Source organism: Mercurialis annua, linkage group LG7 (assembly GCF_937616625.2).
Source record: "Mercurialis annua linkage group LG7, ddMerAnnu1.2, whole genome shotgun sequence".
In the NCBI taxonomy this organism is placed as follows: domain Eukaryota; kingdom Viridiplantae; phylum Streptophyta; class Magnoliopsida; order Malpighiales; family Euphorbiaceae; genus Mercurialis; species Mercurialis annua.
Window position 1 is genome coordinate 5,717,913 of NC_065576.1, and position 13,159 is coordinate 5,731,071.

The window sequence follows — 13,159 nt, forward strand, 5'->3', positions numbered from 1 at the left end:
CAATCTTTATGCTTGTTAAATTTCAATTTTCATGCTCTTTTTTATGAACTGAAAACAAGTATAAGGCTGGAAACATAATATTTTCGGTATAGGCGCATGAAAAAATAAAATTTTGCAAGCATAAGGATTAAAAAGACAAGTGTTTTTGGACAAGGGCTTTCTGAACAGAAATGGTGAAGTATAAGGATCTCGAGACTGGTTTTGCCTATCTTTTTTATCTGAATTACCCAACAAAAATCTTCTGCTATCAAATCTTTTTTTTCCTGCTATCAGATCTTTAAAGGTGCTGAGCTGAACAGTTGAATTGTGTATTATATTTTGATAAATGTATGTCATGGATAGTTAAAATGTTATTGTAGTATTCAGATAAAAAAATCTATATAAAACTTTCTTAAATTAGTCATTTATATCAGTCAGCATCATTCAGGTTCATGCATATAGGCTGCAATCATTTCTCTAATTATGTCATTCTAACAACTAGTCAAAAAAACCCTTCAACAAAAACTCAAATTTTTAATTGGATTTCAATAATAATTTTTACTTCTAATTTTTGTATACTCTTGCATATATGTAAATGTTTATTAAATTCGAAACATAAACAACTATATAAATAAATTATTCATCTATAAACTTATAACTTTTAAGTGAGATTTTGATAATTCTTTTATTATTATATCTGATAAATATATTTGATCAAGAAAAGGTTTGATGAAATGGAAATAAATTCTAAAATCTTATCAAATTGGACATGTCTAACATAATAGATGAATTTATTATTTTACATGATATCAAATGATTCAAATAATGATCTGAACATAGTAGATAAAAGTAAATCCATTAATGATTTTAAATCTCAGAAAAATAAACGAAAAAATATTAGTGACGGGAGCGTTACCCATTCATATTAAGTAAATAACAATTATTCCAAACACAGTTGCACTTAAAAGAGTATCAGAGATAAGAATTAATTTCATATTAAACAATTAACGAAAAATCAAGTGATAAATGAATAAAGACTAATAGCAGAATTTAATATAAATCATTTGATTTTGTGCAATATAAATTTCAATCATACTAAATACTTGGGGATCACAAGTTTCTACACTAACTAATATTTATATAATATACAAACAAATTTTGTGTATTCGTTCTTATGCATTTGACTTTCAACAGTTGGATCAACAGACCAACTGCTGAGAATCGTATGTGCACAGAATGTATTTATATTTATATATTAGCAAACATGCATCATGTAGGCAATCAAAGTTTGACAAAAGACAAAGTCATCAAGATATCAAACAAATTATGAATCAATTCGATTCGGAAAATGATTTCAAGTTTGACGAAAGACAAAGTCGTCAAGGCATCCAACTGATTTAGATTCGATTAAATTCAGAAAACGGTCTTGGTCAAACTTACAGAGTCAGGTGAGCAGCAAGTGACCTAAGTAATAACATATACTCAATAACTCGTACTCCTCTAGATAAGGCAAACTATGTTGAAACTGACCAAAGAAAGTAAACCCGTAGAAAATACCTATTGTTCTAAGAAAGTAAATCCGTATTATACACACGAAAAGTAACAAAAGGGTAAGATGCAATCAGTCTATATACACATGAATTCGCATTACATTCATCGCAGCGCAGATTCCGACTCTAGATATAAGTTTTAACAAGAATCAACAAGTAACGAGTTGTTGGTTAGAAACTGAAACATCTATTTAAAAAAACTTTTTAAACATGAATTAGTATAAGCTGTAGTTGTTCGACTCACATTTTATTGATCCCAGTAGTTTCTTAGCTGTGACATATGTAGGAGAAGCTCATCTCTGCCCAAGTTAGTAACACTACTAGTCATGATCCACGGGGGATGCTCCCGGTAATTTTGTTTGATCAACTCTTGGAAACTCCTGATGTTATCGTCAGGCCTCGTTCCTTTCCCGCCCTTCATTTTGTCGCACTTTGTGAAAACGAAAGTCATTGGTATCTGAAATGTTGTACAGGTAGGAAACCATGAGGAACCACTAGTTTTAGCAATATGCTATGTTGCATGGGAACTTGTCGAATGCAACATATCGGCATTTCGTTTTTGATTTTGGAAACGATTCTAAAACTCAGAAACTTTACACTTATAATAACTTGTTATATGAAAAAAATTGTTCCACCGTTTTCTGTTTCGGAATTTCCTTGTTTCATTTCCATGCAACATAGATTGATTATACAGGAAGATTCAAGTAAGAGGGAAACCTACATTATTGCGTCCAAGCCAATCAGCGCAATCTAGGTCAATTTTTTGAGGTGGCACACTTGCATCAATGAGAAGTAGAACAGCAACCAGAGTCTCTCTGTTCAAAAAATAGCCTTTTGTGAATGCTGACCAATCCGTTTGAGCAGAATTTGGGACTTTAGCAAACCTGAAAATAGAGATTCAGTAACAATTTAATAGACTGTGGTAAGGAAATATAATCTTTAAATATATTAAGTTAAAGAAAGGAAGCATGACTTAATAGCAGTGAAGATCAAATGCCATCTGCATATTGTTAAAGGCCCTAGGCGCACCTAAAGTGCAAAGGCCTCATATAGCCTGAGGCGCTAGGCGCAAAAAAAATGCATGTCCGAGCGAAGCTAGGCGCATATATGTCAAAAAGAAAATTATAACTATAGCAAATATATAAACATTTGCATAATAATTATTCGTAAAACAAAAACTATGGTTCTAATAAAATAAGAAGTCCAAAAAAACTATTAGCCTATATTAGTTGCAACTTAAAAATATCCATTAGTTTCTTTATTCTGCTTCTAACTCTCTCTTTGTCAAAGAGTGAGTGACCCTCACTCCCAGATAGACAAACATCAAAATCGAACTGATCATTTGAATCAAATTCTTTAAACATCTCATCTTCAGATTGCTCCTCCTCAACAATTTATGTTTCTTTAGCTAGTCTGAAGCTTGATCTCCTGCAACTATTTTTGATTTTGTATTAACTCATGTGTTTCTCCCTTCTCCAATCCCTTCTCCAGCCCCTGATGCTGCCGCAATATGTTTCCTTACCAAGCTATCATCACAATAGATTTTTAACAATAGGGTTTCTATTTTATTTCAACTTCACGTTTCTGTTTGGATTTTTCATTATTAGTCAACACGTTTCTATTCTATTTTTTGAAGGCGCAAAACGCAGTAGTATAACAAATACAAAAAAATAGGATTTCTTTAACCTCTGTAATTGTTAAACAAAGAATCGCCGCCTCTTGCCTCAGCATTGCTACGCTTCTAACGCCTTAGCACCGCCTAAGTGCGCCCGGAGAAAGGCGGTTGCCTGAGGTGTTTTTTAGGCGCAACACCTTCGCCTAGCGCTTTTCTAGTGCCTAGGCGCGCCTTGGGCGCACTTTTAACAACTATATGCCCATATGTCAAAGCATCCAAATTTGAATTTTTAGATAAATTGGAACTCTGATATTCTGCACTCTCAAAGAAGCATACGAGTGTTTGTTTAGAAAAAAGAAGAGTACGAGTGTGTAATATGCCTCCCAAGAAACACATGCATGCCTGCAGTGACTAATAGACAACTATGAGCAATAATAACCTATAAGCAACTAATGCTCTAAAATATACATCATCTATGGTTGTGAATTTAGCCGATAAACAATTAAATACTAAAAAGTCACTTATAAACTATAACAGTGGGGGGCAATGGGGGAAAATAGGAATAACTCCAGTTTGTGATCATGTATATGAAATAGCAGTACCTTCAATGGTACTTTCTAATTATGTATGAAATACAGAGCAGACAGAAGGTCACTGCAGATGGTTGCTAAAGTAGAACAAGTAATATAACAAAGAATATAACCAACATTACCGCAAACATACAAATTTCTATGTGCTCGATAAGGTATATTTCACTGAGTCAAGTACAATCTTTCACTCATTCTCAACTCACTCGGAAACAGATTTAAGATAACTGCCACAACTTTACAAAGAGACAGCATGAAGTTCAAGTCCTAGAAATGCCTAGTCTGGAAGAAAGTTTTAGGTATAAATAACATTTTAAATTTTTGTAATCGTGTGATACATGGTGTAATCAAGTCTCCAATCAATAAAAGCCACATCAATTCTAATTCAAAAAACGTTAACTCAATCATAAACTAGTGTGATCTTGATGTGCATTGGAGATTTAAACCAATTACAACACATGGCATAGTATCAACAAAAAGTATATAATTCTACACTATGAACTTGATTCACCTAAGAATTTTTCCTAGCGTGTTCCTTTCCAGGTAAGCAACATATATCCTTACTGGACAACATAAATCAAACACTGATAAACTCAACATAAACAAAAGTTAATTTCTCAATCAAACATACATCCCGAAGGTAATGTTGCATACTCATTCTTTAAACTGAAACTTTTTGTACCCAAGTAAAGAAATTTCAGCATTGTTGTAGGCAGTTTTTGAAATTTGAAGCATATACTTAATCAAGAAAAGAAAAGAACTTGCAAGCATACTATAGACATCTATCAGCTTTCAAATGCTACCCTTAAAATCCCACTTATTATTCCACCTTAATATTTAACCATTAAAATGACTCAGCATAAAAATAGTTAGATTAAAAATAAAAAGGCAAGCTATGCTTTGCTTACCCATAACCAGGCAAATCCACAATGTACCAACTTTTATTCACCAAGAAATGATTAATCAGCTGAGTCTTCCCTACATAAAAATAACTATCATCAATTCAAACAAGCAGCTATAAAATCACGGACACATACACGGGAAATGGGACACTTGGACACAGACACAGCAGAACGGCATTATTTTAAGGTTTCCTATGTTAAAATCAAATTGAAGTGTCCGAAACGCCAAATGTCCGACATGTTTCCGAAACAACAAACAACATTGATCGAATGAAGTGTCCGTGCTACTGTACAAACAGAAGTACATAAATATTAAAACTTGAATGCACCATTGCCACTACTAAACCTGGTTTTTTAGAAGTAAGTGCAACCTCTTTCTTTCTAACCATAGCATTAATAAGTGAAGACTTCCCCACATTAGACCGTCCCAAAATGGCAAACTCGGGTCGGTCATCTCTCGGGCAATCTCTAGCCCGACTGCTACTCTTTACAAACTCCACTTCCTTAATCTGTGAGTGACCCGCGTAAGGTCCGACAACGATATTCGACCCGGGTAACACCATATTTTCGGTGACCTCATCTGGCTCTACTCCGGGAGGGACAAAGAGCACGGTCCGAGCGAACCGGGCGGAGTCGGTAAGTACCGGTTTGGAGGTTTTTGAAGCGGAGATTTTTGGGTTTGGAGATTTTTGAGTGGAGAAGTTGGAAGAGAGAGTAAAAGGTAGAGATTGCCGGAACGGAGGAGGAAGAGACGGTGGTGGTGACAGGACAGTCGTGAAAAGGCGGCTCCGAACTAGCAGCATTCTTGCTCTGGTTCGTTTTTCCTTTATCTGCAGATGTTTATTGGGTAATACCAATTGATTTTCTTTCTGGAAGTAAAACGGCAGCGTTTCATTTTAAAAAAATAGAAATAAAATGATTTTTTTATATGTTATTGCTAATTTCCTTCCTATGGTTATTTTGTTTTGTCTTACCATACTTTATTTATTTTATTATTAGACAAAAAATAATAAATCTTTGTAATATCATACTTTTTAAAGTGGATTTCTTTAATTTTATTTGTTTATATTAAATTCCTACATTTTTAATTTTGTATGCAGTAAGTTTTTCAGTTCCGGAAATGAATTGAGTTGAACTCCGACACGCGCTAGCAGAGGCGGATTCACTCTTTGGAGGGTGGGGTCCATGGACCCCATCCTTTCATTAAAAAAAAAAAATTATATACATGCATCAATGCATTTAAGGAAAAATAAGAAAAATACAACTAAATCAACCCTCATTAATCTATAGTTGCTGCAATTATGTATAAAAATTAGACTTACAAATTTGACAACAAAACGAAATAGACAGCAATAATATAAAAATATTTACCATTTTTATATTTTATATTAAAGATGTATAAATTTATAGTTTTACCTGATCAAAATCAATTATAAAATTTAATAAATTTTATATTCATTTTTATTTGTTGATATTTATTAAATTTTAAAAACTTATTAAATCACATACTTAAATTTTATTTAATAATTTATAATCTAATAATAAATTATTGTTTTCTTTTATGAATTTATTCAGTTAATTATGTTAAACATCATTAAAAAGTTAGATTCATTGACAATTGAATCTAATAATTTACAATTTTTTTAATTATTTAACTCAGCATATGACGATTATAATATTATTATTAACATGTTCATAATATTTAGCTTTTTTTTCAAAGTATAATATTTAGATAAATTTATATATTTTATCATTTAATTTTTATCATAAGTACGGACCCCACCATACAAACATCCTGGATCCGCCACTGCGCGCTAGTGCTATTGTGATAATATTTTAATTGATTTTTATATTAACATTTATTAAATTAGCTCTCTACATTTATATTTTTATTAAAAATGTCCTTTAATCATATTTTTCCTGTCTAATTTGATATGTTGATTTTTTTTAGACTGAAGTCCTAATGTCTAGAGAATAAAAATATAAAAATTCAATATATATATATAAATTGTAGTAGGGAGGGGCCAATTCAAAAAAAAATGTGTTTATGCATGGATCCAAATATACAATTTACAATTTATCTCTTATAAATAACAAAGAATCTGTTAACTTGTTACAATAAATCTAGCAAAAACGTACACGCTGAAATTATATGCTCCAATTTTCTCTTTTAATCCCTTGCTAATTACGTTCACTTCTATTTTTCTCAATCTCTCATTATGTAATGAATATATTTTTCAAATTTTATTACCTTTTATATTTCAAATAGAGAACTCTTGTTCAAGCTACAAAATGCGGATAATTTTTAATTTTTCAATTAATCTTGAAAGATAGTGGAATTCGCTCTCTAATTTGCCATTTTTGTTTGATTCTGTAACTAAATCAGTGAAATTATACTCCCTAGTATTTATAGATCAGAAAAATATGATTAAAACATTTGAAAAGTATGTATATAAAATTCAGGATAAAAACATCTATCCCTAGTAATATGATTAAAGCATTTACAAATGTCCTTTAATCATATTTTTCAGACATGTATATTTATACTTTTTTTTTGTCATTGTATATTTATACTTTTCAAATGCTTGAATTTTATAATAGAGATATATGTATGCAACTATGCATAAAGATTTAACTGAAAGAAAGTGCAAATGTGTCCCTAGTATTTATCATGATGAACAATTGAACTCTTTTTGTACTTTTTTATTTCGATTATATCCTTAAACTTGAAATTAGAGGACTATATTAAAATGAAGAATTTTTTTATTCTCCAAGATAAATGAGATAATTATATATATATTTACATTGGTTTGATTCCATCAATAGCGGAACTAAGAAGGAATTTGGAGAGTTTTGATTCCAAACTGCAGAATTGTCAAGACAAAAAAATAGACTTTGTAATAAAAGAACTGTAATATCCCGTATTTTTCCGTCATAGTTTCGTTGTGTTTTCGACTTACTTTCGGATTATTAATGGTGGACTTAGCTAGGGGTGGGCAAAAAAACCGGTCAAACCGATTAACCGAACCGAAACCGGAAAACCGAACCGGAAAATGTGGTTAACCGGTCCAACGGTTTAGGTTTAGGTTTTGATTTTTAGTTTTCATGGTTAATGGTTTAGGTTTAGGTTTTGGATTTCTAAAAACCGTGGTTAACCGGTAACCGGTTTATATATATATATATTCATATATTTTTAATAATTAATAAGATATATTTTATGATCTATAAAATAATATTGATTTTATAATATACACAATAAAATTTAAATATAAAAATATATTGACGTATATTTTATTTAGGAATATTTATATATTTTAGGAGATTTTATATATGAAAATATTGTAAAAGAAATTTGTTTTCCTTATTAAAATATTTACTTAACAAAAATAGGAATATTTAAGTCTATAAATAGTAGAAAGTGGACGTGAACAACACTACAAACAATTCAAAAAATACAAACCTAGCTTTAATATTACTCATAAATTAATTGTAAATAATAATAGTTTTAAATATTTGCATTGATTTAACTATTTATAAGATAGTTTAGATTTATATTTTTTTAATATAATTTGAATTTCTATAGTTTTTTTTTGTTTGCTAAAAAATCAAATAGAATTAAAAATATATCTTTTTTTGTCTTTAATTTTTCTAATGGTTATATGGTTAAAAACCGAAAAACCGAAAAACCGAACCGTTTTTTATGGTTAACCAATTTACCGGTTAACCGTTTAAAATTTTAGGTTTAGGTTTTTAATTTTAAAAACCGTATTACAATGGACCGGTTTACAAATTACCCTCATGGACCGGTTAACCGGTCCATGCCCACTCCTAGACTTAGCAAGTGTGAAATTTTAATTGGGGTTGGAGTTGTATATTATATGTGTCGCATGTGTCGTGTGAGTTTTCGATGGCGATTTGATTTGCATCCGAATTATAAACGATGTTGTGTTTGTGTGCCTTCTAAATCTGACATGTTTTGATAAAACATTGATACCGTTGAATCGGGCTCATTTTTTGGTATGCTGTGAACGACAAAAAGTTGACTGTTGGATCAAAATTTGATGTGATTTTGAGGAGCGATGGAGTGCGCGATCGTGCACTCAAGTGCACGAACGTGCACTGCGCTGTTACGAGATTTCGGGTATTTTTGCGTTTTTAAAAAATTCTATTTTTCATAGTCTATTGTTTTCTATCAACCCTAGCCGTCACACAAGCAATAAGACTCTAATATCATAACCTTGTTTCTTCTCTATTGCTTTTGAATCCGGTGAGTTTTCTTCGTCTCTTTTCAAGGTTATTCTTTCGATATCGCTTTACCGTCTCCTAACTCATACCTCTATTGTTTTAGCTTTAATCTGAGGTGGGTTTCATAGTTACATCAGTTTTATTAGTTCTCGTCAATCCTAAGGCATTTGGTAAGTTCAATCTTCCTAGTTTTTTTTTTGCAACGTTCGGTTCTTCGTTTGTATGTTGTGGCTGCCAAATCCTTAAACTGTTTCTGGGCATGATTCTTGTTGTACTTAGGATTGTTCTCGCGTTAAAACTGAGCCGCATCATCTCCAAATATCATTGAACGTGTTATTTTCAAACAGTACGTATAATTTTCTGAAATTAGGTTGAATTCGGTTCATCGCTCTTTTGGTTGTTGGTGGTTTCTTGCTACTGCCATTGTTACCGTTTTCTTCAGTTTGCTTGAGTTCGTTCTTGGCTTTGTTATTCATGAGACCTGGGTGCATGTTTTGTTATCACTATATTGATTTTACTTGGTTATTAGTGGTATTAGATTTGAATTACAAACCAACTTGAGCTTTGTTAAATTATTCTTAGAAAAGATTAATGCCCTTGCTGTGTGAGTATAGATTTTGGCAGGAGTAATTAGATTTATTTTGTTTCTTCAAATTGATAGTGATGGTTAATAGGCTAAGTTGGTTAATTAATTGTTTGTTTTAAATCAATTGAATTCCTTGAGTTTATTTCTAACTACTCACATTTTATTTGACGTTAATTATTTCCGATTTTAATCTACGATTTTAGTTTTGATTTATAAATTGGCAATTTAATAACATTATATTTTTTTGTTATTTAAATTATTTTAATAATATTATTATTTATTGTTATAATAAATTGATAATATTATTATTTATAAATTACTTTGACAACATTATTTTAGATCTAAGAATAATGTTAGATATGTCTATTGTTAAATTTTTATTTCGATAATTATACTTGGAGATCGATAATTATATTTTTATTCAATAATTTGAAATTTCTTTGGGCATTATTATTTTAAATTTAAACTAATATTAATTTTATTATAGTTTATATGTGATTTTATATATTGACTATATTAAATAAGAATTGGGGATTTTATTTAATTTGAAAGTTTGTCAAATTAATTATATTATTTTTAAGACCTAAAAATAATATTTGAGTATTTAAAAATTAATTTAATAATTATTATTAATTATTATTTAATCGATAACTTAAGATTTTCGGCTTAGAATGCCTTTGGGATTTAATTTATATTTTAGCTTTATTTTATTATTTAACTATTTGAAATTTTTTGCCGATAATTATAATTACTTGGGTTTCAAGCTATTGAGTTCATGTTGATATTTAATTCATTTTATTTTATTAAATTATAATTATAAACTGTGGTTTATAATTATGGATTATTGGTTGGGTCGGGTTAGACTTGAGTCGCCCGACATGTGGATTTAGCTTGGTAGTTTTATGAAGATCGGCTAACCCACTATTGGAAATATTATTTTAATAATATTTCGAACTGGATTTAAGGTGTGAACTCAATAGTCTTGAATTATTACGGCATTATAATTTATTTGAGAATTGTGTTCTCTGTGTGATATTTAATTGTCTGATTAATTGTGCTAGTCCTACGTGGTGTCTAGTATTCTTAGAGTTAGGGGTTGGAGCGATTTTAACGTATGATTTAATTTTAGACTCTTCGACTACTCGCGCTCCGGAGTCGAATCAGGGTTAGCTGTTTGCCGAAGTTTCACGTGGATAAGCAAGCAGTGAGTTTGTAGTGCTATTTACCGCTTTATTAAGTACCGCATCATATTTTAATATTATAAATGTTTGTGAACTGTTTTTACGGATTATGGATCTGGATTGAAACGAGCTACTCGATAGGCTTGTATCGAGACTGTGTGCACCGGTAAGTACTCTGGGAAACGGCAGACGTAAGTCTTGCTTACGCTGGTATAGATATATGACGAGGATTTGTTCCCGTCCACTCTGGGTTTATCGGTATGCTATGTCATACTTACGCTGGGATCATTTCAATACTGTTTTCCATAATCATATTATGTTAGTATAAAAATGTTTTGATTTAAGGGTTTTAAACTTAATAAATGTAAATAGTATTGCGAACTCATCTCAGTATATCTGACCCCGTTGTTTTCCCAAATTTTCCAGGTTTATGATTTGAAATATGGTCCACTCCGATTCTTTTGATTCCTCGGAGTTTTTTATGTTATTAAACTAATTTCTGTTTTCAAACTCTTAGACCGCAGTAGAACTAGTTTATATATTAGATTTGTTATTGCATTGGGATTATCGATTAGACCGATTGTTTATTATTAGCATGTTTATTCTGGAATATTTTATTATTATATTTAAGGCATGCTGTGAAATATTTCAGATACTTAAGTTATTTATATTAGAACTGTATTATAAATTGCTAGACTTAGGTTGGAGTCTCGGTTGCCCCCGAGCAGTTTTCTACAGGTTTAAATGTTTATTTGATTTCCGTGAGGCTTGCTACGGGTTTTGGTACAACCATACCCATATCCTAGCGCCTGTCGCGATCCATAAAATCGGGTCGTGACAAGAACGGTTCGAAAAATGTTAATTCCAACTATCAGAAGGTCAAAGTAAATGATATAGTCCTTATCGAAACTAGAGTGGGGCGTCCCACCCTATTTTCAATATTTTCGAGATCGATGAGTACCGAATAATTATTTTAATAAGGATTAAATATTTTTTTAAATAAGACTCAAAAAATAATATCATTTGGTCTAAAAATTTAAAAATAATATCAAATAACATAATATTCGGTTAAAAAAGAACAAACATCGTATAATTCGTCTAAAAAATTCCGCCCCACCTAACTAAATATTTTGACTCACCATTGAAATGATCATAAGTGGACTAGCTCGAGTTAAAAAGAAATTCGGGTTCCGCTACAGACTCGCACATTGTCTTTTTATTATTATTACTACTTCATTATAATCATTATTATTATTAAAACATTAGAGGAAAAAAATTTGAAACCGAATTTTCTAGATAAAAATATAGTAATTTATATATTAGTAGATTAAACTTGTGGGAATGAAATTGCCCTTTTAATTTCTAAGGCTTTATATGTAACAAAAAGTAAACTTGTTCATATTATCACACGTTCATATGCACATGCAAGCAGCTCATCGCTTGTCCCTTTAAAATTTCTCTTCGTCTTCTCCATTACATAACGTCTCATCTTCTTCCTTTTAATTAACTTACTCCTCTCCATTTCTCATTTCACAGTTCTTGAATTAACACAGCCATGGGAAATTGCTTTACATTTCACATTATCAAATCACACTCTTCTTCTAATTTACAGAATCTTGCTCGTGATTATAAGTTAACGATCGGAAATGTGATCAGTGACGGTGATGATTCTCCGGTGGAGGGTACTTCATCGGTTTCTACGGGCGGTAACTGTAAGAGAATTAAACTGATTATTACAAAACAAGAGCTTCAAATGTTGTTATCAGATAAGATATCAGTGGAGGAGATTTGCGTGTTGGGTCATGAAATCAAGACGGATAATAATGGTGACGATGACGATGGCGGCGACGGTGACGGAAGTAATATTTACCCTTCTTTGAAATGGCGGCCGGAGCTTGAAACAATTGCTGAATGAAGTGAGTAGTATGTGAAATAATGAAAGTTATCAAAATGTATCATATGATATGATTATATATTTTGTTGTCATTATTTGAATTTATTAATTAACTGGTTATGAAAAAAAAAATGGTGCGGTTAGCTTTGTTTTCTTTACATTAAAAATACACGAAATGAAGAGATTGTACATTTATAACTATTAATTTCCGTTTCTTTGAGGAAAAATGATTGATGAAGTACAGAGGTAATTGATCATGAAATTCATCTTCATACAAACTTGGAAAGTAATTTTTGAAAGTACTAACGAGTTGTATTTCAAATGATATAAACTCTAAACCCAAAATGTTAAAATCGTGGGTTCATTTCTTTTCACAAAAAAAAAAAGTAATTCATAAAAGGCAAAATAATTCATATTTTAACAGCTATAATAAAAAAATTGACAATTTTAATTCAATAATTTTACATTTTGAGTCGATTATATTCAAACATCAAATAAAATAAAAAAATTAATAATTTAATATATAAAAATGAGATACAATTCACCAACTTAAGTTATTTTTTAAAATAAATAGATCAATTCATATTTAGTAGGTTGAGCATGGACCAATTCGGCCATGT

General features: G+C 30.7%; 1 protein-coding gene across 1 annotated transcript; it reads right to left on the reverse strand.

Moving 5' to 3' along the window:
* Positions 1-1,579: 1,579 nt before the first annotated feature.
* Positions 1,580-5,478, reverse strand: LOC126657640 (GTP-binding protein At2g22870). The gene is made up of 4 exons (XM_050352353.2): positions 4,980-5,478; positions 4,640-4,709; positions 2,251-2,413; positions 1,580-1,986 (listed from the first exon to the last, which is right to left on the reverse strand). The coding sequence occupies exons 1-4, from the start codon at positions 5,434-5,436 to the stop codon at positions 1,777-1,779; spliced, it is 900 nt and encodes a 299-aa protein (XP_050208310.1). The 5' UTR covers positions 5,437-5,478; the 3' UTR covers positions 1,580-1,776.
* Positions 5,479-13,159: the final 7,681 nt, after the last annotated feature.

Coding starts and splice junctions, on each gene's coding strand:
- LOC126657640 (XM_050352353.2), bottom strand. CDS start 5,436: ATGCTGCTAGTTCGGAGCCGCCTTTTCACGACTGTCCTGTCACCACCA. Junction 2,414..4,639: donor GTGGATTTGCCTGGTTATGG/GTAAGCAAAGCA, acceptor CTCTATTTTCAG/GTTTGCTAAAGTCCCAAATT. Junction 1,987..2,250: donor ATTGGCTTGGACGCAATAAT/GTAGGTTTCCCT, acceptor ACAACATTTCAG/ATACCAATGACTTTCGTTTT.